This window comes from Pristis pectinata, chromosome 3, assembly GCF_009764475.1.
Source record: "Pristis pectinata isolate sPriPec2 chromosome 3, sPriPec2.1.pri, whole genome shotgun sequence".
NCBI lineage: Eukaryota > Metazoa > Chordata > Chondrichthyes > Rhinopristiformes > Pristidae > Pristis > Pristis pectinata.
The window spans coordinates 17,522,221-17,548,315 of NC_067407.1; the positions used below are offsets into that span (position 1 = coordinate 17,522,221).

General features: G+C 39.8%; 1 protein-coding gene across 9 annotated transcripts in view; it reads right to left on the reverse strand.

Moving 5' to 3' along the window:
* The window catches only part of LOC127568515 (dihydropyrimidine dehydrogenase [NADP(+)]-like), a 581,379-nt gene that overhangs the window by 235,271 nt on the left and 320,013 nt on the right, over positions 1-26,095 (reverse strand). For all 9 annotated transcript variants that reach the window (XM_052012359.1, XM_052012358.1, XM_052012364.1 and 6 more), the window contains one exon: positions 15,697-15,912. In XM_052012359.1, coding sequence (XP_051868319.1) covers positions 15,697-15,912 — 216 coding nt within the window. The remainder of the gene's footprint in view (positions 1-15,696; positions 15,913-26,095) is intronic.

Below are 26,095 nucleotides of genomic sequence, written 5' to 3' on the forward strand. Positions count from 1 at the left end.
CAGGGCTGCAACCCGAAATATCAACAATTACTTTCTTCCCACAAATGCTGCTCGACCTGTTGAGTTCCTCCAGTAGATTGTTTATTGCTCCAGATTCCAGCGCCTGCATTTTTTTGTGTCTCCATTGTGGCAGTAGCTGTTCGTTATTGTTGAAATTGTGGGGTTGGGAGAGGGGAGAAGGGTTTTGAAAAAAAGTTGTGTACTGCATAATTTCATGCCTGTATGAATGCACAAACATATAGAACATTGAATTATAATCATCTTTCTCTACTGTTTAAGCCTTGGTGGAAGGTAGTTTAATATTAAGATTATTAGCTTATTGAATTATTATTATCAAACAATGAAATAAGTTTACAATAGAAAAAAATTATGAACATTTAAGAGTACAAAATAATGGCATGTAATACTCTTTCAGAAAGATTAAAAGCATTACAAAACACAAATAACTAAAAATGGAACTTGGTCCATTTTTACCTTCCTTCTTGAGGTCCTGGTTCCTATTGAAATCAATTGGCTGAATCGGACTGACTGACAGCCAGGAATTCTGGAGGGGACTGCCAGTTGTCAGTCACTTGTGTCTCAGCTCCTCTGATTTCCGTGCATGCTCAGTTAAATGCAAAATCCAAAGCAATCCAGAGGTCAGATGACAGCACATCTGACCCCCACATTGCCACTAGTCTCACCACTGAGCTCAGTGATACTCGTATGCTGAGGGGAGGGTCCAGCTGCACTTTGCTGGCATTTAAATGGTAACCTGATTCACTTGAATGGAGTTACTGATCCCATAGAAAAGGGTAAGGGCAGCTACTTTTAATTATTTGTTAGTATTTTATGGAATTTTAAATTCCATTTAATAATTTTTTTACATTTAATTACTTCAATCTATTTGAATAGCTTTTAAAATCACAGAGTACAGAGGCAATTAAAAATAGTTCAGAGGCGAATGTCATAGATAGCAATCTGAGGGTAAACTTTTTACATAAAGAGTAGATGATATCTCGAATGAGCTGCTAGAGGAGGTGTTGGAGGCAGCAGGAACAGCACTTATGAAGCATCTGGACAGGTACTTGAATGGGCAGGGCATAGAAGGATATGGAAGTAATGCAGGCAAGTGGGATTAGTAGAGATAAGCATGATGGTCGGCACAGATGTGTTGTGCCGAAAGGCCTGTTTCTATGCTGCGGAACTCTATACGTCTGTAAAAGCCTTTGACCATTTATCAAAGGCCGACAGGGCATCAACCAGCCCAGGGGTTGGGCAGGGGGTTTGGGGGGGGGGGAGGGGGGTGCGAGGAGGGGAAGACCTCAGTGGTACATCACCCAAGGATGACTAGTTTCTCAGGTGCAGAGAGTCAGGTCAGTTGTCACTTTGCATTTGGAGAAGCTGGATGTGGGTGGGCAGTGAGGATGGGCACTGGGGCAGATCCAGCATGATTCAGCCCAACTGGTTTGTTGTCTAACCTGGTGAAGAATCTGACAGCAGTTTCCCTGATGTAAAGTCTAAGGAATCTCAGCAAATCAGAGCCCCTTCATTGGACTTACACTGGGGAATTATAGGCAATATAGAATCATAAAAACATACAGCACGGAAACGTGCCCTATCTACCCAGTTCATCCATGCCGACTTTTATGCCTATCTACGCTAATCCCATTTGCCTGCATTAGGCCTATATCCCTTTACTCCTTTCCTATGCAAGTACCTGTATAAATGCCTTTTAAACATTGTAATTTTTTCTGTCTCTGTCACCTCCTCTGAAAGCTCCTTTCAGATATTCACCACCCTCTGTGGGAAAAACCTACCCTCAGATCTCCTTCAAATTTCTCCCCCCTCACCTTAAATCTGTGCCCACTAGTTCTAGACTTCCCTGCCTTCAAAAAAAAATTCTGACTATCTATTGTATCTATGTCCCTCATAATTTTATAAACCTCTATAAAGTTTTCCCTCAGCCCCCTACATTCCAGTGAAAATAAACCCAGCCTATCCAATCTTTCCTTATAACTACAGTCCTCCATTCTGGGCAACATTCCGGGGAATCTCTTCTGCACTCTCTCTATTGCTACCACATTCTTCCTGTAGGTTAGTTACCAGAAATGTACACAATATTTTAAGTGTAGTCCAACCAATATTTTGTAAACTGCAACATACTGTCCCAACTGTTATACTCAATGCCTTGGCCTATGAAGGCAAGCATACCGAATGCCTTTGTCATGACCCTATCCACATGTGCTGCCACTTTAATGGAACTAAGGACTTGCACCTCAAGTCTCTCTATACATCGATTCTCCTAACATTCCTTCTATTTACTCCATATATCCTACCAGAATTTAAACTCCCAAAGTGTGTTATCTTGCAAATTTCTGGATTAAATTCCATCTGCCACTGCTTAGCCCAACTTTCCAGCTGATCTATGTCCCACTGTATCCTTACACGAGTTTCTTAGCTATCTACAACTCCATTAATATTTGTATTTGTTTCCAGACTTATTATTCATACCACCACATTCTCATCTAGATCATTTATATATATATGAGAAACAACAAATGTCCCAGGATAGATTCCTGCGGTAGACCACTTGTTGGAGCTCCAGTCAGAAAACACTCATCCACCACTACTCTGTCTCCTATCACCAAGCCAATTTTGGATCCAGTCTGCCAACACGCCTTGCATCCTTTAAACTTCCAGATTAACCTACTATGGGAGACCTACTGCTCTGACTTCACCAATTTGCTGAGTTATCTCCCCAGAAAACTCAGATTTGTGAGACAGGATCTTCATTGCACAAAACCATGCTGACTCCTCCCACTCAGTCTCTGGCTTTCCAAGTGAACATAAATCCTGTCCCTCAGAATCTTCTCCAACGTCTTCTCTTTCACTGAGGTAAGGCTCACCGGCCTGTAGTTTCCAGGCTTATCCCTAATGCCCTTTCTGAAGAAGGAGACAACACTATCCAGTCTTCGGGTACCTCGCCCATGGTAGATTTTCCAGAGAAATCCAGGCAAATTTCTAAACCTTGTGGTATTTAATATTCATGGGCTGCATATCATCAACCATGAAAACTTACACCAAGTTGACAAGTATCTAGCAACCTTTCTCTATACATATGTAAAAAAAAATTGGACCAGTTACATAAATACCATGGCTTACAGAGCAAGTCAGGACTGGGTATTCTGCAAGTCCTGCCTTTGCAAAGGCACAAGTCCACTGCCATAGTGAGGCCCAACATAAACTAGAGGAACTACATTTTATCTTTGCTCCTGGCACCTTGCAACCTTCCAAAATGAACAATGAATTCTCCAACTTCAGATTAGCAGCTCGCTTGTTGTTTCCTATTGTCGCATTTATATCCCTTTCTCTCCTCATTTCTATAAAATGCCTCCCTACAGTCAGTGCTCATGCTCCTTATCATCTGATCCATCTTAACCAATCTCCAGATAGTCTTTTACCTACACCTCACTCCTCCCCCAGCTCAGGTTTGAAAACTACAACCCCTCCACTCTTACCCCAGTTCTGAGGCAGGACCCCACACCAGAAATGTTAACTGGTTTCTCTTTGCACAGATGCTGCTTGACTCGCTGAGTTCTTCCAGCATTTTCTGTTTTTGTTTCATATTCTAGCATCTACAGATTTATTTTTATTTTCCATTAGAAGTCAAGACTGAGGTGGAATATCTTCCATTTGTCTGGGTGAGCGCAATTCCAGTAATACTTAAAAAGCTCAACACCATGAAAGGCAAATCCATCTGTTCATTTGGCATCTTCAACACTTATTCTCCTAGCACCCTCTTGTGGTAATGCAACAATTGTAAGCTACGTGTATTGAGGCTAGAGTTCTGAATGCATTGCAAAGATGGAGGATGATCACACTGCAACCTTGTAAGTAGCTAAGAGACATCTTACAACATGACTTACCAAGAATCCACAGAGTGTGTCATGGAGTGCTATATATAAAGGAAGGAGAGGCTACTAATGACAGTATAATCCTACACCTACTATGACGTAGCACCATTGACACATCTGCCTATTTCAAAATCTCTTCAGCAACTCACAAGGTTTCTTTAACAATATCTCCCAAAACTTCCAGCTCCAACACCTAGAAGGACAGGAGTTGGAGGACCATGGAAACCTTAACATCTATAAGTGCCCCTCCAAATTGCACATCAACATAATTTGGAAATGTTTTACAATCCTTTATTTTTGCTGGGCCCATATTCTGAAACACTACCCTAAAACATTGTGTGCATACCTACACTGCAAGCTAGTTCAGTAAACCCATTTACCATTTTCTTCTCAAGGGCAATAGTGCAGTGACACCCAACCACTGCTCCAAATTCTAGTCCCTAACCAGTGACCACTATCTTTCTTCCCAGTAATTGACTACTGTACATCAAACTGCTTGGAGCTTTACCACTAGATTTGACCCTAACCTCATATTTGCACTAACTTTAGAACTGCTATTTTCATCTTACCATTACTTCACTATTCTAATGCACACCCCCCCCCCCCCCAACGCCCCCAGCCAGTCTTCCTCATTCTGCGCTCAAAAACTTTGTTTAACTCACACTATGTCCTGTTAATCCAGCACTATTGTGTACACTTCCCACTGTCTCGGGAAAGCAGCCAACATAATCAAAGACCCTTCCTACACTGGTTATTGTCTCTTCTCCCCCATTCCATCAGGCAGAGGATACAAAACCTTGAAAACATGTACGACCAGGGACAAGGACAGCTTCTATCCCACTGTTAAAAGACTCTTGAATGGACATCTTGTAGAATAAAGATGAATTTTTGATCTCTCAATTTACCTTAACATGTCCCTTGCACCTAATTTGTCTATTTGCAAGGCATTTTCTCTGCAACTATAGCACTATATTCTGCATTCTGTTGTTTATACCTTTGTACTACCTTGATGTACTTGTGTTTGGAATGACCTGGCTGGATTGCATGCAAAACAAACTTTTTACTGTATCTCAGTACATGTGACAATAATAAACCAATTACAAAAAAGAAAAGTCTGGAATACAACGGCTCCCAACTAAACAGGCCTTCAAAGTCTTGTTTTTAAATCTTTCCAATGGCCTTCCAGCCCTCCGACACTACGAGATATCTGTGTTCTTCCAATTTGCACCACTTGAGCATCCCCAATTTTATTCGTCCACCAAGGATCTAAGCTAAAAAATCCCCTTACGTATCGCTCTTGCTTGTTTTTCATCTTTTAAGCCACAATTTACTACCTCACTGGTGCTTATATCTTATGTGGCTTGGTGTCAAATTGTTTGATAAGTCCCTGTGAAATTGCTATGGCGCAAAGTACATTGGACCTGTGTTTATATATTCAAGTTGTTGTTGTAAGGCTGGCAAGGAAAGGTGGGAAGCATGCCAGGAACAGCCACACTGATGCTGAAAGAGACACATAATTAAGGAAGAGAGTGCAGAACTGCCAGACTCTCAGTGATAGATGATGCACAACAGAATGCAGAGAATGTAGGATATTAGAACCAATTGATAAGAAATACGAGACCTGCATTACAAGGATGAGGAGCATCTGATTTTGCATTTTTTGGAGTCAGAAAGTGTGGCAACATAAATGATACAATGGGTGAGGAATGCTGACAGCCATATACCAATGGGAACAATGGCCAGGGATGGTACAAATTATTGTCTCCACTTAGAAGGTGGTCAATAGGAATTCTCCAGGGAAAGGCCTTTAACAGGTACAGTTCCCTGGACTAATTGTATATCCCTGAGATTACCAAGTCTGATACAATAGGATTTAACCCACATTATTTCTCAAGATGTGGTTACAAGATGCCCCACAAAGTATTCCTACACATTACCCTATTCCACTACCATATGCTGCATCTCACACTCTCCTTTTGCTACTTTACATCATCCCACCTTCGAGATCACAAAACCTACATAAAATCAACTTGAATGCCAACCAACATGACCATAAGTAAAAAAAAACAAGCCACTGATAATCAAAAAAAAATGACAAACAGGAAAAACAAATCTTTCCGGGATAATTTATATATTTCACAGTTTCATTTCATTTCTTTTAAATTAGAGTATCTTCTAATTTCCCATGTATGATAGAAGAAAAGATCCATTATGGTATTAATAATTTCACAATGCAAACAATGGACCATCAGAGGATATGCAGGTTAGTTTCCAGAGGATCGTTCAGTACAGGGAGCACTCAGTCCCATGTCCTTCTGCTAACTCTGTAAAAGAGTAATCTAATTGGTCCTCCTCCCCTGCTCTTTGGCCTTTCCCCTTCAATCTGCAGCTACTTCCTATTTTTCCTACATTGAATACTCCACTGAAATCCACTACTGAATGTCCAACATCCCTAGAGACATCATTCTGTTTTAAAAATGCATTTTAAAAGAATAGAGATTGGGATGAAATTAGGAAACCTAACAATGTAATGAGTGGTCTAAAACTGCAGACCAGTTACTACGCAACCAAGTGCTTTGCTGGTAAGAAGCAGCATTTTGTACCTTTTAAGGGCAGAATTCGATTGCAATATGCAAACAAACCTTGAAGATATTCAGAATGTTCTGCTATGACACTGAGGAGCAACTACAGTGCTTCAAGGGCTCAGCTGGCCCTACATTTCAGGTACCAGTACACTCTCCCAGTGTGGTCTGCCCAAGGCATTGTTCAGCTTCAGCTTGAGCACTGGGGATTTCAGCTTAACCATTTTGCAATAATCCAAACCATCCCGCTAGCTATGATTATTCCTCCCTCGTACAACTTAGACATGGTGATTTTTCAACACCTCGACATCCCTTTCAACTCCTATCTCAGAGAATTTTAATCTCATTCATGGTGTACCTGTTTCCTATTTTCACTTCATGTACATTGTACTCTGAATGTTATTTGCTAGTGCGAGATGCAAACTGTAACAAACTTACCTTGAAATATCTTGGCTGTGCCCTTGGAGTGCAAAGCATCCTTTAGTTTGATGTTGCTTGTGAATTTAATTACCTTGTACCTAGACTGAGACATGACATCAAGGTTGCAACAAGCGTCAACTATATATGTTATTGATGCATAGCAGGTATTGGTTGCAACCTTGAAGTTATTTTTGACCCTTACTATATATTTGCACCATCACCAGGAACGTATATAAGGAATTCAATTGACCCTCTTCCTGATCAGTAGTCAGGCTTGACTTACTTCGCTTCCACTGGTTATTCTTTCTCTACATGTTTCCTCTCTCAATATAAAACAACCCACATTCATTCAAGCTTATCCACACCTGTTATTCTTGATGGCTGGTGCTTAATTGGCCCAAATCCTTTTGAAAAATAGCAATTTCCATTACTTAATTGGCTGAAAAAAAGATAACCGTGTTTCCAGCTGGTAAAGTTCAGCATCGCGTCTGCCCCAAATGAGGCAGAAGCAATCAGGATGGGCTCACTTCCAGAGCAATAAGATGGGAGACCAACAGACAGTCACTGCGACAGTCAGCCAGATGAACTGGTAGACAAGACAATCCACAGTAGACAGCATTAAAAGAAGGATAACCTTCACAGATTCAGAAACAAGTAAAGGGCAATGCATTCATCAACACTGGAAAGTTTATAATGCAAGATTTAAGAGATATACTTAGGTCCTTTAAATTTCCATTTCATAGATTTTTTTATACTGACAAGAGAATCTTCTAAAATTTTACCAGAAAGTGGAATTGAGTTTTAAAAGTTGAAGGCTCTAAATATCTGTATACCAGTGGTTATGGCAGAGTAATGGGGTCTGAGGGACAGCATCTGACTGACTGGAAGGGGCAAGACTGACACCCATATTGATTAATATGCACCTCCAATGCCTACCTGCCCAATATAATGTATTCATTTTTCATCAACTGAGTGTGGCTGGCAATACCAGCAACTATTGCCCAATCCAAATTACAAAGATGTTGGATGCTGCCTTCTTGATTTAATTATTAGGGCAATGTATGGGTTACTAATCAAGCAGGCTGCTTTGCCACAGATGATATGTTCCATCACACTCCTGACTTTTCCCTGTGAATGATGGTAAGACTTTGAGGTGTCAGATGAGTGATTCACCAGAGAATACCAAGCCTCTGACCTGGTCTTGTTATCACAGTATTTATGTGGCTGGTCCACTGGAGATTTGAGTCAATGGTGAACCTCAAGATGTTGATGGTGCAGAACACAGCAATGGTAAAGCATTGGAATATCAAAGGTAATTGTTTAATCCTCTCTTAATGGAGATGGTTATTATCTGGCACTTTTGTGGCTAAAGGTTACTTACCACTGATCAACCCATGCTTTAATGTTTCCTAGTTACATGCAGGCATGGGCAAATTCATTTGTTGAGGATTTCTGAATTAATTGAATATTGTGCAATCACTGGCAATTATCCCCACTTCTGTCATAATGATAGAAGAAGGTCATGATGAAACAGCTGAAGATAGCTGGGCTAAGGACGTTACCCTGAGGAACTCCTGCAGTGATGCCTAGGGGCTAGAACAAATCACCTCTGACATTTTCTGTTGTGCAAAGTGTGACTCCAACCACTGGAGTTTTTCCCCTTGATGCTCTCTAACATCAGATATACCAAGACATGTTTATGCCACACTCATTTGAAATACTGCCTTGATCTCAAGTGCAGTCTCTTTCCTCTCATTTCTGGACTTTAGCTCTTTAGTCTGTGTTTGGATCAAAGCTGTGACGTCACCAGAAAGCCCAAATCAATCATCAGTGAGCAGGCTATTGGAGAAGTCGTGTCTTGTGCTAGCACAGTCCAGAAAACCTTCCATCACTTTACTGATGATTAAGATTAGACTAGATTGGTCAGTGACTTAGCTGGATTAGCTATGAACAGGACACACCTGGATAATTTTCCACACTGTCAGGTAGATTTCAGTGCTGTGATTGTTTTGGAAGAGTTTGGCTGGATGTGTCGCAGGTTCTTCAGCATTTATAGCTGGGGGGATTGTCTGGTTGCATAACCTGTCCTATATCCAGTGCTCAAAGTCATTTCTTTATATCATATAGAGTGAATTGGATTAGCTGAAGACTGGCTTCTGTACTGACCATCAACCGCCCACTTATTCTAATCCTACATTAATCCCGTGTTTTATTCTCCCCATGTTCTTAACAGTTCCCACCAAATCCTATCACTCACCTACACACGAAGGGCAATTTGCAGCAGCCAATTAACCTACAAACCCACACTCTTTGGGTTGTAGGAGAAAATTGAGGCACCCAGTGGAAACCTATACGGTCATAGGGAGAATGTGCAAACTCCACACAGACAGCAACTGAGGTCAGGACTGAACTGGAGTGTCTGGCGCTGTGAGACAGTGGCTCTACTAGCTTCACTACTGTGCTGCCCTCAGCCTTTGACTGAACAAAGTGCCAATGCTTCAGCCATGTATTTAGCAGTCGCATGTTGGGATGGGGCTGTCCTTGTGGCTATTGCATCATCATTCATAACCAGATGTGGCAGGACTGCAGAACTTTGATCTATGGGTTGTGAGACTGCTTAGCTCTATTCTTTTCATGCTATTTTTTGATGTCTAGTAAGATTGTCATCCTGTGTTGCAACTTCACTTACACCTCATTTTTAGGTATGCCTGCTGTTGCTCTTGACATGTCCTTCTACAGGATTGATGCTCTGGGCTTGATGGTAATGATGGAATGAGGGTTGCACTGAGCCACGTGGTTACAGATTGTGCTGATGTACATTTCAGCTGTGCTGTTGATCCATTTTACCTCATGGATGCTCAGTTTTGAGCTGTCAGATCTCTTCTATGTCTATCCCATAAGCACAATTGTAGGGCCAAATCTGTGGTGTGAAGACAGAACTTTGTCTCCATGAGGACTGTGTGGTGGCAACTTTTACTATGAGATCGTGGACTGATGTGTCTGTTACAGGTTGACTGGTGAGGATGAGGTCAGGTAGGTTTATCCCTTACGTTATTTCACTCACTATCTGCCTCAGACCCAATCTGGCAGTTATGTCCTTCGGGACATGACCAGCTCAGTCAGAGGCAATGCTTCTAAGCCATTCTTGCTCATGAACATGTCAGCCCCCCACTTAGAGTACATTCTGTGCCCTTGCTACTTTCAATGTTGTTGGGAATGGGTACTCAGTGAGGGTTGGGGGTGGATAGCCAGTGGAGGTTGCAAATGGGGAGTCAGTGAGAGTTGGGATTGGCTTGTGGATGGGCGTCAGAGGGAAGTGGAGATGGATTGTCAAAGGGAATTGGGATATTGGTTGTCAAAGAAAGCCAGCATCTAGAAGGAGAGTCAGGGGTTGATGTTGGGAGTTGGAGGGTGTCAGGGGTAAATAGGGGTCCAATGGCTGTTCAGCCAGTTGACAGATGTGAAGCTGGAGTCAGGCTTCCAATGAGTTGATAGATTGGGTCGGGGAGGAGGTTCTCCGCCCAAAGGATTGGTTGTAGATGGAGGGAGAGTGTTGGGGTTGGCTGGATGATCCACAAAGGGAGCCTGGGGGTCACAACAATGGGGAGAAATGTGGGGCAGCCTGAGGAAGAACCATCACAATGGGCAAATTATCTTACTTCAATGGAATCTGCCGGATGATCCACTGGCTCTATAACATTGCTTCTCAAATACCATCCTCCAGGCTGAAGAGCTTGTTTCTCCATTCATCACTCATAAAACACTGACGCAGAGGGTTAGTCCAGTAGCTTCTGCTTCATTGCCTCCAGTAATTAGATGTCTATTTTATTTCTTGGTGACCAGAAACAGATGTAGTATGCAATTTGTAATGTTCATAACAGATGTGGTCTGACCAGAGTGTTATAAGATTTGATCGTTACTTCCTCCCTCGTATACAATAGCATGTGTGACATTTAGTCATCCTTCCTAGACGTAGCATTTTATGACATTAGATTTCAATTGCTTTTGTTATGTTTTCAGATATATGTTGTCCAACTCATTCTTTAATTTCTGTGCTGGCCACCCTAATTCCTGTCTGGTTTGGTGTCATCCGCACATATGATTTGTTTGTACTAAACTTATGAACGCAAATTATTTATATAAGTTTGAACCATTACTGAAATCTGAGGCATCCCCAGCAGCACTGAAACCTTGGGCATGGGCCATTCAGTCTCCAAGCCTTTTATTCTATCTTTCAGTTCATTCATTGCTACAATGTACATCCACTCTACTTACCCACAACTTGACTAGTATCCAGAGGGCTGGGACATTAATTTGTTGGATTCAAGTAATTGAATAAACCTAGATTTTTTTAAAAAAGGTATAGTATTAGGAATAATGACCGTGAAACTACAAGACTGATGGAAAAACGCACCTGGTTCTCCAATGTCCCTCAGGTAATGGAATCTGCTGTCCTCACCAAGTCTGGCTTACATGTAACTCCAGACCTTACTAATGTGAGTGACCTTCATCTACCTCCTCAGTTCAGGGGCAATTAAGGACGGACAATAATTACTAGGAATGTCCATTTCCAGTGAACAAATGACAAAAAACTATTATTGATACACCTACCTGTCTTGGAAGATCCTATCTGTTGACTTTTGGGACAGAGAATCCAGATTTCCACTCCTCTTTGAGTGGCATGTAGATCTGTTGCCTCACAGCTCTTGTGACCCAGGTTCAATTTTGACCACTAGTGTTGTCTGTGTGGCGTTTTCACAATCTCCCTGTGACTGTTGAAAGTATCCTGACTGGTTGCATCATGGTCTGGTACGGCAATTTGAATGTGCACGAACATAAGAAGCTGCAGAGAGTAGTGGACTCTGCCCAATACATCACGGGCACATCCCTCCCTACCATTGGTAGTATCTACAGGGGGCGTCACCTCAAGAAGGCAATATTCATCATCAAAGATCCCCACCATCCTGGCCATGCCATCTTTTCACAGCTACCATCGGGCAGAAGATACAGAAGCCTGAAGTTCCACACCACCAGGTTCAAGAACAGCTACTTCCCTTCAATCATGCGATGCTTGAACCAACCAGCAAAGCCCAATTCACCACGACAGTTTAGCAACACTATGACCACTCTGATATCTTTGCACTAAAATGGACTTTTTATTGTTCTAATTGTTCTTTTTTCTTGTAAAAATTGTGTATAATTTATGTTTTTCTTGTGAATGCTGCTTATATGATGATATGTGCCTGTGATGCTTCTGCAAGTAAGTATTTCATTTCGTACATGCATACATGTGCTTGTGCATATGACAATAAACTTGACTTTGACTTTGGGTTTGCCAAGGTGCTCCAGTTTCCCCCCACAATTTAAAGATGTGCAGGTTGGTAGATTAACAAGCCACTGTTAATTATCCTTAATATGTAGGTGAGTTGTGAAATCCGAGAGGGTTTGAAGGAAATGTGAAAAGGACAAAATAGGATTAATGTATGATTAGTGTAAATGGGTGCTTTATGGTCAGCATGGACTTAGTGAGTTGAAGGATCTATTTCCATGCTGTATTACTCTATGACTTTGCATGTGAAAGAAGTGCTTCCTGATTTCTCTTCCAAATGGCCTGGTTCTAATTTTAAAATCTTGATGTTTTGTTCTTCATTCTTCCCTGAGAGGATTTTTCTGTATTTCCCCCTATGAATAGTTTTAACACTTTAAACAATATAGTCTGGAATTTGTGCAAAATGTGCCAGAGTGCAAATAGACACTGTGTCAACTTTGCCAAGGTGAAATTACATTGAAGTTTCTATGCAAGTTAATCTGAATAAGCCTGAACATAAAAACACTCATGAATCAGTGTAATCAAGAATTGTGGAGAAGGATTGCCAGGAAATGAGCTATTCTTCAACTGTTAAACTAATTGAACTATGGCAGAGCAGGGCACATCAAGTGACTGATTTAATACTCTTGGTCTTACTTTTAAATTGGCTTCACTCGACTGGCCACTGCTGTCTACAATTAACTAATTACTGCAGTAGAGCCAAACACACCTGTGTGGCTTCAATTAACTGCTGCTGGTCACAGATCATATGTATCAAGGTCAGATCAACCGAATGAATTTAAAATAATTTAAACTGAACCTAAAGTAATTGTTGAAGTAGAAGCATAAACAGAGCCAGACCAGACTTTTATCACTGCTGGTCAGGTCATGAACACAATAGTCATCTGACCAAAAGTATTAGGCTCTTGGTACAATGTGATAAACACCCACATTCAACACAATTAGCAGGCACCTGCTATCCAGATGGACTTGAAGTCCAGATGAAGGGTCTCAACCCAAAACATTAATTGAGCGTTTCTCTCTACAGAAGAAACCTAGCTTTCTGAATTCCTCCAGCAGTTTGTTTTTTGCTCCAGATTACATTATCTGCAGTTTTGTGTCACTGATTGCCATTCTGACTTGAGGCAATAACCACGGGCAGTTTTGTGAAAATAGACTGCTTTGAAGAAATGAGTTGTTGAATGAGTGTTAAAGATTGTTGAATATTCCAGCACAGGGTGCTTAGGGGCACAACTCAGTTATTGAACCCTACTGCTACTCTTCATTTGGCTCTGTCAAAGTCAGAAGATAATGCAGAAACTCTTGCTTTATGGTCACAATGTGCTAGAATCAAGGAAATAAAGGGCACGTTTATGCAACCTGTACTCAACTGCAGGCATCGACATGTGCCTGGAAGGTTTTACCTGCGGAGGCCACTCTTGGCTTCCTAGCTTTGCAATTTTTCCAGACTGTTTCCCCTGACCTTTGCCACATCTTCCAATTTTCTGCTCACTGCTCATTGAATATATCCCTACCCAAGGATTCATCTACTTTTCCTACAGTTCATAGGAGCAGGAAGAGCAGACACAGGCATCTGCCTACATTGCAAAGTCTCAGCATTACTTATAGCTTTCATGTGTAGTTATTCCTTACAGACTTCCCTGGCAATTTGCTATCAGGAGCACCTGGTTGCAGCCCTGGAGGATATCTGTAGATCCTCGTACAAAGAATATGCCTCTTGTGGGTGGCATTCTACTCCTGTTTGACCTAATTCCCCTGACAGTCTCAGAGAACTTTCTCAGCCCCTCCCATCATTGCAACGTCTATCCACTGAGTAGCAATACTTTCCTATAGCTGGAAGAGTGCGGTTTGTTTGGGGTATGTCTTCTGAAGAGTTGAATGTGAAGATCCCAGCTGCTAGGCTAACTGTTGGCAGCTATGAGAACTTGTAAAAGACCAATACAGAAAAGTTTTGAAACTGAATTTCCAGGCAGTTTGTTTTAAATACATTTGAACTAGCTTACTTCTTAAATATTTTAAGCATTACTTAATGTTTGTCTTTTACTAAATAATCAAATCAAACATGCAGGACGTATAAAATATCCTAGTGAGAACTTTCCCAATGAATTTCAACTACAATGTATGCAGTCCAAATACGTCATTATTTTAAAAAACTTAATTGCAATCTTACAGATGAAAAATTATTCTCCTTTCTGATCAAAGAATGTCTTAATATACAAACTTGCAGTAAATCATTCTGGCTACTAGAAAGATTAATTTAAAATATTACCAGTGTCAATACAGTTAGCATCTTGACTTTGACTTTGTAACCTAATCAATGTAATTGCAATTGCAAAGTCTCTTCCAGGTATCTTGAAGAGGTTTCCCTCCTATCTTCAATGGGAGTTCTGTGAGACCCTCTCTCACTGCTCCCATCCTGTGACCTCTGTTGCTCTCCAGCTCTTCAACCATGTGTTCACCCAGACTTGCTACCACAGCCATGTGTCCTTCCTGGGCACTTGTATCCACAACATCTCTCTAGTGTCTCCAATGTAATTGCAAGCAGTCTCTGCTATTATCCATTTTGAGCCATCTCTCTTTTAATTATGCTTGCTATTTTCATTTTTGTAGCAGGATCCTACCATATGAATTGAACATGAAAGACCACTGTGCCTGGCTGACTGTTCCTCCTGCTCTTTCGCCATTGTCCTGTAAACATTTAACCATGCCACTCCTAACTATATCTATCTAATCCGTTTCCATCCCTCTTTCCAACAGTGCATTCCAACCATGTAAACAAAACAGGACAGAAGATGTTGATTGAATGTGGATTCAAGATAGCTCTAGACTGTAAATGTGGAGTCTAGATTGTCATGAATTGTTTAGAATTCATGTTGTGTACTTGAAATTATCTAATGAAAGCTTTATATACATGAAAAATAACTTCTGGTCTAATTCTCCATCATCTTGAGTCAGTGGTCTCTGGTTACCTATTTTCCATGACTGGAAACAGTTTCTCCAATTAAGACCATTTGTGATTTTGAACACCTTTTTAAATAAAACTCTCCTCTTCACATTTTGTGTTCCAAGGGGAACAAACTTCTCTAGTTTCTGTATCATCAAAGACCCTCATTCCTCACACTATTTCCAGTGAATCGCTTCTGCACTTCCCTGAAAGACCTTAACATCCATTCTCAATTTTGATTCATTAGAGTTGAAACCAGTTAAACCCTAACCCAACATAAATTTGCATTGTAAACTGTGAATTATTTTTTAAATTCCTAAAAAAACATGGACAGTCTTTTGAAAAATCAAACTGATGACATTATTCATCTTCACATGATATCAACGGGAAATTGCATTTTGAAATACCAGTCCTTTCATAAATGATAATAATTGTCTATTGTCACAGGATGTTGAATATTTGTCATTACTACTGCATGAGCAAGTTGCAAGCTGGTCATTTACTTTTTATGTCTTATCTTCTTACCTTATCAAGAGAGAACGTTTTAGTCAGAGCAAAGGCCCATCCTGCCTTAAAAGCTCTTCGAATCATTGCAGAGTTAGTTGTTGGTGCGGCACTGGCTAAGCCAAACGGATTTGGAAATTTCAACCCAGCTACCTCCACACTAATGTCTACGAGATCAATAGGTGTGTAGAAAAGAGGTAGTTCAGGATCTCCAGTCACCAGACAACCATGTAATGACTGTAAATCAAAAATTGAAATAAAAAAATAAAATTACAAAGAGCATCCTATTAAGCAACTTCACAAAATCTGGTCTTGAAATTGTGTCAAATTTAAATATTTTGTTTACAGTGCAATTCCTTACCATCTCCCAATATGCTCATAAACAGATAACAGCAGTCTAGACTAAATAATAGATGTTTTTTCAGTCTTGAAAAAGATCTGACATTTATGTAAATTAAGTCTTTATTCAACTAGCCAAAGATAAATTATAATATATCATCACAGGTATGGTGTTCCATTTATGTTTGGCAATTTCCAATTTATCTTCTGTGGACTGGATCTAACTGTATCAAGCTGTGTTATGCTAACATTTAAATATTCATTAACCCATCATCTAATGTATAGACCTAAGCAACACTGGCAGTTCCAATTTCAAACTACTCAAATAAATACAGCAATAGCATTACTTTATCAACACACTATACATATTTTACAGTACTGTTATTATCCATGTTTAAAGTTGTGTGATTTATCAACAGTTTGTTTCAATTATAAACATCTAAAACAGAAGAAAATGATATTTCTATTTGAAAGTCCAAAGACGGATGCATTCTTTAATCAATCCAGAATTGATTACGGAGATGTTATCAGTTTATCAGATGCTGAATATCTTTAGACTCCTGTAGAGTTATGAAGGAGGAAGCTGAAAGAAATGTCAACTATTGCTGAACAAAATATTAAAATGAACCCCCCTCCCTATCCTACCAACCCAGAACTGTGCACACCCGATCTCCCTGCTCTTCAGTCCCTTCTAATAATAGTTTCAGTACCTTCCATGAAATAATAAATGAATGAACAAATGACATTATATTTTGGTATGCACAGTAAAATACAAAGATTGTACCAACATAATTCCTGTTTAACAATCCAGTGGAAATGTGATTTTCTTTGAAGACACTTTGTCACGAACCAGCAACAAAAGAAACACACTGAGCATGATTCAGTGTTAAAAACCATTTTATTAATCACTACTTATGATAATACGTAAAATAAAAGTAAAAATGTTAGTATGTTAGAATTCAAGAATGTTAAACCTCGAACGTTAACCCCAAAACTAAACTCTTCGTGTGTGTGTGTGACAAAGTCCAAAACTCCCAGTTCCGGAATGGTTCTTAAAGTTCAGTTCCGCAAGCCATAAGGTGAAACATGAGCAAGGGCTTCTTCAACAACCACCGTTGTCTGAAGATAAGATGTAGATGTAGAAAAACATAGAGAGAGTACATACGAAATCCAAATGTTCCACGATGGAACCCAAACGACACTTCAGTGTTTACTCGGTAGTGACTTCCTCACCCCGAAAAGCATCCGAACCGTGGTCGTCCACATACAAATACCTGTTTCCTTCTACAGGTCAGCAACAAAGTGAACTCCACCGGATTACTTCCAACTTCCATACATGGATTTCAGTGGCAAACACAGTTATTGTTTCTCATCCATCGATAGAGAAAACAAGCAGGCTGGTGTCTCTCTCCCTTCTCTCTCTCTCTTCTTCTTCTTCTTACTTCTTCAACAACGTCATTACGTCCTTTATCTTCTATTGACGTAAGCACGCCCCACACACACATACACACACACTCTCTATCTTAAAGGGACTTTTACTGAGTCCGTAACACCTACCACCTAAAAAAAAATTTTCCCAAGAAAATTTTAACCGCGCATACAGTTAGTAATGTTAATAATTATCATGCTACACAACTACAGACTATCAGATTAGTACAGATACATGTTTCCCATTTAACATCGAGAAAGACAATCAGCAATCACATTATCTTTGCCTTTAATGTGAGTTATCATGAGATCAAACTCTTGCAAAATTAAACTCCAGTTCAACAGCCTTCTGTTCTTGTTTTTGACTCGGCTCAGAAACACCAGTGGGTTATGATCTATATATACAGTCAATGGTTTCTGAGCGGTGCAAACATATACACTGAAATGTTGCAAGGCTAAAACAAGCGACAGTAATTCTTTCTCTATGGTGGAATAATTCTTTTGATGCTCATTAAATTTCTTTGAAAAGTAAGCTACAGGATGGTCAATATCATCAAGGTCACCCTTCTGCAACAACACAGCTCCTGCAGCTTCATCACTGGCATCTACTGCTAATGAAAATGGCTTTTCAAAGTCAGGTGTTCTGAGCACAGGATGGTAGCATAAAATGGCTTTCAGCTTCTCAAATGCTTCTTGACAAGAATCTGTCCAAACAAACTTTACTCCCTTCTTCTGAAGATTAGTTAGGGGAAGAGCAATATCAGCAAAATTTTTACAACATTTTCGGTAATATCCAACCATTCCCAAAAATCTTCTAACAGTCCTCGTACCTGTGGGAATAGGGAACTCAGATATTGCTTGAACTTTTGCCTGAACAGGAGCTTGCTTGCCTTGACCTACAACATAACCAAGATACGTCACAGTGGCATGGCCAAATTCACTTTTAGCCAAGTTAACTGTAAGGTTAGCCTTGGAAAGTCTTTCAAACAACCTTTCTAACGCAGAGATGTGATCTTCCCAAGTATCATTCCCAGTCACTAAGTCGTCAATGTAGGCATCTGTATGTTTTAACCCATGAATCACTGAATTAATCATTCTTTGAAATGTTGCCGGAGCATTTTTCATTCCAAATGGCAAAACATTGTATTCATACAATCCAGAAGGGGTTACAAAGGCTGAAATCTCCCTTCCTCTATCTGTTAATGGAACACACCAGTACCCTTTTAATAGGTCAATCTTTGTAAGAAATTTTGCCTTTCCCACTCTGTCTATGCAATCATCCACCCTAGGAATAGGGTAAGCATCTGATTTTGTTACAGCATTCACTTTCCTGTAATCTGTGCAAAATCTAACAGTTCCATCAGGTTTAGGTACAATAACACAGGGCGAACTCCAATTTGAAGTAGAATGTCTAATAATATCATTTTCCAACATGTATTTGATTTCCTGATCAACAAGTTTACTTTTTTCCACATTCATTCGATATGGGTGTTGTTTGATTGGTTTTGCATCCCCAACATCAACATCATGGGTAATTATCGATGTTCTGTTTGGAACATCTGGGAACAGATTTTTAAATTTTAAAATTAATTCTCTCATCTGTTGTTTTTGTGAAACTTGTAAATGGTCCAACTTCGTTTCAAGGTTCTCCATGATATTTTGGTTTTTCAGTTTCGATGGAACAATATTTGGTCTAAATTGGCCTTCCTCAACATCAACATCAGGCATTCTAGAAACAACCTTTTCACCATCCACCAAGGCCACAACTGAATCCCTCTCATAATAAGGTTTTAGCATGTTTACATGACAGAGTTGTGTTTTCTTGCGTCTATCTGGTGTTTTGATTATATATGTTAGATCAGTCACTCGAGATTCAATAACATAGGGTCCAGAAAAACGAGATTGCAAGGGATTATTTTGGCTAGGGAAAAATACCAACACCTTTTGCCCCACTGCGAATGTCCTAGGCCGAGCACGTCTATCAAAATATGTCTTCATTCTTATCTGGCTTGTTTTCAGATTCTCTCTCGCTAGCTGGCAGACTCTCTCCAACCGAGTTTTAAATTTTTGGACATAGTCCAACAGACTCAAGTGAACTTCCTCATTAACCCATTGCTCTCTTAACAACTCCAAAGGTCCTCTCACCCTATGTCCAAACACAAGCTCAAACGGACTAAATCTGATTGACTCCTGGATCGATTCTCTAACGGCAAACAAAAGTAAATGGATACCTTCGTCCCAATCCTTGGTGTTTTCAAAGCAATAAGTCTTCAGCATATTTTTGAGAGTAGAATGAAATCTCTCCAGAGCTCCTTGAGATTCTGGGTGATATGCAGATGATACAATCTGCTTTGCTCCCAGCTCATAGACTATTTGTTGAAAAATTTTTGACATAAAATTACTACCTTGATCAGATTGGATTTCTTTTGGCAAACCAAACAAGGTAAAAAATTTTACAAGAGCCTTTGACACCGTCTTGGCCTTAATATTTCTAAGGGGTATTGCCTCTGGAAATCTAGAAGTGGCACACATGATGGTTAACAAATACTGATTTCCAGTCTTAGACTTTGGTAAGGGGCCAACACAGTCCACAATCACCTTCGAAAAGGGCTCCCCAAAAGCAGGAATTGGTTTCAAAGGAGCCACAGGGGGTTTTTGATTTGGTTTACCTACCATCTGACATGTGTGGCAGGTTCGACAAAACATCACCACATCTTTTCTCAAACCAGGCCAATAGAATTGTTTCAAGATCTTCCCTACAGTTTTATTCACCCCAAAATGACCACCCAAAGGCATACTATGGGCCAGGTTTAAAATCTCATCCCTATAAACTTTTGGAACAACAACCTGATGAATAACTTCCCATTCCTCAGTAACAGGAACATGAGGAGGTCTCCATTTCCTCATTAACACTCCATTTTTGACATAGTATCCAGTTGGCATCTTTTCAATCTCCTCACATGAGAGAGCTTTTTCTTTCAATTCTGTCAACTCAGGGTCCTTTGTCTGTTCCACCATAAAATCCTTCCTCGACAAAGACAAATCTTTAAATTCAGGCTCACTATAAGGATGTTGATCCTCCAATGAAGACAGAAAAGTCTCAGATAAGGCATCATAATTTTCTTCCTGTTTAGGACTGTCACAAGGAACCACATCAGACTGCACCGGACTGTCTGTCTTGGCTAATTCTCTAGCTCTAGCTCGAGTCACCGCACATGATGGGTAAACATCTGGATCATCCTCAGACTCATCAATCCTTGGTTTGGTTGTTAACCGTACCACAGGATCACTTTCTCCATTTGCAAGGTCATTTCCCAATAACAAAGAAACTCCTTCCACTGGCAAACTAGGTCTTATCCCTATCTCGACTGGTCCTTCTACGAACTTTGACTTTAAAATCACCCTGTGAAAAGGGACAGACATGGTCTCACCTGTAACGCCTCGTACTAGATTTACTTCACCAGTGTCACTTTCTTCACCAAAATTTAAAACACTGTCCAGCAAGAGAGATTGACTAGCCCCAGTATCTCTAAGAATTTTCACTGGCACCTGGGGTGACTCATCATTCAGTGAAACAAAACCCTCTGATACATACGAACGGAATTCTTTTCTCACCTCCTCCAACTTTTCCGCTTTTCCCTCTTGCAAGGACTGATCTTTAACAGCATCTCCTAAACCTTTTTGATTTTTAATTGCCTGAAAGCAAGCATTGGGCCCAGCTTCCTTCTTTTTCTTCAAAAGGGCACAATTAGATATCACGTGGCCAGGTTTCCTACAGTAATAACAAGTACGCTCAACAGGTTTCTCCAGCCCTGGCTTCTTTTCATCTTTTCCTTTTTGATTACCTCCCAATTTAATCTCTGGTTTACCTGGATTGTCTTTGTAACTCTTTTGAAAGGTTTTAGGTTGTCCCCATTTGGATTTATGGGTTAAAGCATAATCATCTGCCAACCTAGCAGTTTCTTGTAAAGTTTCCACTGCCTTTTCATTTAAATATGTTGTTAATTCAGCTGGAACACATCTTTTAAAGTCTTCCACCAGTATCAATTCTGTCAATTTATCGTAATCCCCATCTACATTTTTAGCCAGGCACCATCGTTCAAAACATATTCTCTTTCCATTGGCAAATTCCATATAAGTCTGATCTGCAGATTTCCTCAAATCTCTGAATTTTTGTCTATAAGCCTCAGGGACCAATTCATAGGCCTTCAATATAGCTTGTTTTACCTTGGTATAATCAGCTGCATCCTCAGCAGACAAAGCAGAATAAGCTTTTTGAGCTTTACCTTTAATCACACTCTGTACCATAAGAGCCCATCCTTTCCTTGGCCAGTTTGAACTCACAGCAACCTTTTCAAAATGTTGGAAATACTGATCAACCTGATCTTCTTCAAACGGAGGGACTAATCGAACCTCCCTGCTGGCTGAAAAACCATCATCAGAATCAGATTCCGAACTCCTACGCTTCATTTGTAACTCATGCTGCCTCTTTTTCTCCTCGTTATCCAGCTCCATCCTCTTCAATTCCATCTGCTTCATTGCTAGATCAGCCTCTATCTTCATCTGAGTTAGCTTTTGTTCGGCCTCTATCTTTAACTGGGTTTGCTCTCGTTCAGCCTCTAATCTCTTTTGTTCTCGTTCAGCCTCTATCTTTAACTGGGTTTGCTCTCGTTCAGCCTCTATCTTTGCCAGCTGCACCTGTGCCTCAGAAATTGCTATTTCACTGCCAGGAAACTGTTTTAACACTTCCTTCTCAAACACCTTCTTTTCCACATAATGGCCAGCTATCAGTCTCTGAATATCTGCCTTTCTCATAGACTGCTTTACTTCTGTAAGGTTTAGCTTTGTAGCAATCTTTATCAAATCATCCTTTTTCGCCACCTCCAATCCCTTTTGGGTTGGTGACTCCAAAAATGCCTTAATATCCATTGCTGCTGGTTTCCACACACACAAGCCAATTAAAAAGAATTTATCAGACCTCCCTCAAAAACCTTTGGATTGAATCTCGAACAAATCTCGTCAATCTGGGGTACAATCCCAGACGACACTCGTTAACCTTGGGAACTATCCCGGACGAGCCCCCAATTTTGTCACGAACCAGCAACAAAAGAAACACACTGAGCATGATTCAGTGTTAAAAACTATTTTATTAATCACTACTTATGATAATACGTAAAATAAAAGTAAAAATGTTAGTATGTTAGAATTCAAGAATGTTAAACCTCGAACGTTAACCCCAAAACTAAACTCTTCGTGTGTGTGTGTGACAAAGTCCAAAACTCCCAGTTCCGGAATGGTTCTTAAAGTTCAGTTCCGCAAGTCATAAGGTGAAACATGAGCAAGGGCTTCTTCAACAACCACCGTTGTCTGAAGATAAGATGTAGATGTAGAAAAACATAGAGAGAGTACATACGAAATCCAAATGTTCCACGATGGAACCCAAACGACACTTCAGTGTTTACTCGGTAGTGACTTCCTCACCCCGAAAAGCATCCGAACCGTGGTCGTCCACATACAAATACCTGTTTCCTTCTACAGGTCAGCAACAAAGTGAACTCCACCGGATTACTTCCAACTTCCATACATGGATTTCAGTGGCAAACACAGTTATTGTTTCTCATCCATCGATAGAGAAAACAAGCAGGCTGGTGTCTCTCTCCCTTCTCTCTCTCTCTTCTTCTTCTTCTTCTTACTTCTTCAACAACGTCATTACGTCCTTTATCTTCTATTGACGTAAGCACGCCCCACACACACATACACACACACTCTCTATCTTAAAGGGACTTTTACTGAGTCCGTAACAACATAAATACTCTTGATACCTATTACTCCTTTATGGCAAACTGTGATAGATTTTTTACATGTTGAAGATTTTACACAGTCTGACCCACATTAGCAGCCTTTCATCGTTATAACTGAAATTGTTGAATCTATCAGGCTCCTATCAATAACTAAAAATGGCTTCTGAAGAAATTTTTCTGCACCTTTTCCCTCCCTCAATGATCAAAATTTCCAATGTCAAAAATAAATGCTTAAATGTAAAAGACCAATCAAATTTAGATATTTTATAATAAAAGTCATATTTTCCTCTTCTGCACTATCTTTCCTATATCTATTGAAACCTTTGGATTCTATCCAAAGTTTAGAATTGGATTGGGTATTTTTGCCTCAAGCTATAACTCACAGGGCTGAATTTGGGTTCTACAGTCTGACTATGAGCACTTTATTAATGTTCTGAGATTTGTCATGTGTACTGATGACTATATCTTTTGGCACTTTTTGACTAATGTTCTTCAAGTAACTTTGCAAAGCAGGAGGACACAATTTAAAATCTACATTGAAGCAAAATAGATACATCTTTTTAGAGAATGAGGTTGTTTGAGTATATGCATGGGGATGCCACAACAGTATTCCCATTACACTCCTATTGCAGCTTTACTTTCTTCTCTCCCTATTACATATATAAGTTAGTAAGGAATTACAACATTGTGATAGTATTGCTCTTAAAATCGATGCTCTGTCCATATGTCGTCAATCAGCTCAATGCAAGCCCTTATGTAAAATCTAACTGCTGTGCTTAACATCTGCCAGAGTGTATTTCCATGAAATAGTGGACATCTGACAAAAATCAAGGACAAAAGCATTGTATTCACTTCGGGGATGGGTGTTTTTGTGTAACCCTTTTTAGGTTCAATTGCTTAGGTTTAGCACATTGTGCTTGCTGCACTCCTCACCCTCTCCTACTTAAATATAAAGTTGTTTCTGTTGCTGTTCCCCACCATCATCCAGTGGTTATTATACAGCCGTGTTATTTGCATGCTGCTGCATGGTGATTTTGCAATGACAACCACTCACATCCTCCCACCCAGCCCCTCCAACTCTCTCACTCCACCCCACCCACACACAGTTGCTCTTGTTCCATTCACAGCCATCTCAGCAAAGCCAATTGGCAGTGCCGCTTCTCCCCATGGCCGCCAATCAACCTCTCAACAGCTCTGAATTTAATTTTCCCAAGTGAGTCCCCGATCTTTATAATCCCCCAGAGAACCTTCTCTCCTTAATTAATTAATTTCCCCAGAGAGTCCCTGTCTTCAATTAGTTTCCCCAAGAGAACTTCTTGTCATTAATTAATTTGTTGACTGAAGCTTGGATCTTTATTTAATTACATACTTAATATATAAACACTATTTAAATTCATTAACCCTACTACTCTAGTTATTTTTAACATTCTCCCTGGGATACGGATGACCTGACTTACGGAAATCCAACTTTATGCAAATTGTCCCGTGCATTTTTACAACACTTTTCAAGATCGGAACAATAATAAAATGTTTCATGGTATTCATTAATGACTACTTACAATATATATTCCATTAATTTAACTATGGATAGTGTTAGGGTGATTATTCAATGAAATAAAAGAATTATAGCAAGTGCATGTAGAACAATATGATATGGGATACTATAGAAAACGGATGTTTCTGACTTATGGAGAAATCAGCTTAGGGACAGTTCTGAGGAACAGAACTCTTATGTAACTAGGGACTTCTTGTATTTATTTGGTGTAATACTGCTTTACATTTATGAGCTGTAAATTTTCACTTCACTCAGTTTTCCATTTCCTTCCACTCCAGTCTTCCTCAGTGATACTTTTCCAGCTCTCTCCATTTCCTGTCCCCTTCTTACCTTCTGTCCTGACAATTCTTGCTGCTCTTCTGTCATTCTACATCCCATCTACTGAACATGCTACATCCTCTCCCTCATCTCCTATGTTCCAGGAGTGCCACTATTTAGTTTAACTTTCCAGTATGACTCTGATATTCTCTGGTGACCTCTCCAAAATGGCTCCGATATTGTCTGGTTATCTTTCTTTACCCTCTCTCCTTTGGCCAACTCACCATGTTGTATACAATTCTCCTTTGACCTCTACACATGATATAGATTTGTTTTATATCCAGCCAACCCCTATCTCTCTCCACAATCCCCTTCCTGCCTGCATGTTTTTCAGTTGCTATATTCTAGGCCACTACTTTTATATTACACTTTTACTTGAGCCAGATTATCTTCAAGCTTTAAACTTCTTTGCCCTGCAGACTACACAGTCTTTGACCCTTGTGTTCAATGATCCAGAAAATCAAAACAGTGAACTTTAATAAGCATATTAAGTTATGGGAGATGAGGCCAAAAGGTAAAACAGGGAGGGCAATAAGAGGATATATAGATAGAGCAGCTTTTAAAATACAAGACACTTCAAATCTTACGGCTAAAAAATTATGGTCACCTTGGAAACATTCTAATTTGAAACACCAGTTAGATAAAAGGAAAGAGAAAGACAGAGATAAAAATGTAATGAGAAATAATCAATATCTGCATATACTAATTTGATTTATTTGATAGAAAATTATATTAATAATATGAGATCAAATCATTAGACATAATAAGAACTAAATTAGTAATTTTAAAATCTCAATAGGATTATTAATTAAAAAAGCAAAAAAAATTGCAGATGCAAGAAATCTAAAACAAAGATGGAAAATATATATGGATAGATTCAGCAGAATCTGTGAAGAGAGAAGCAAAATTAATGTTTCAGTTCAATGACCTTTCAACAGAACAAGTTATGAAAAATGGGGAATTTGAAATATACATTGGA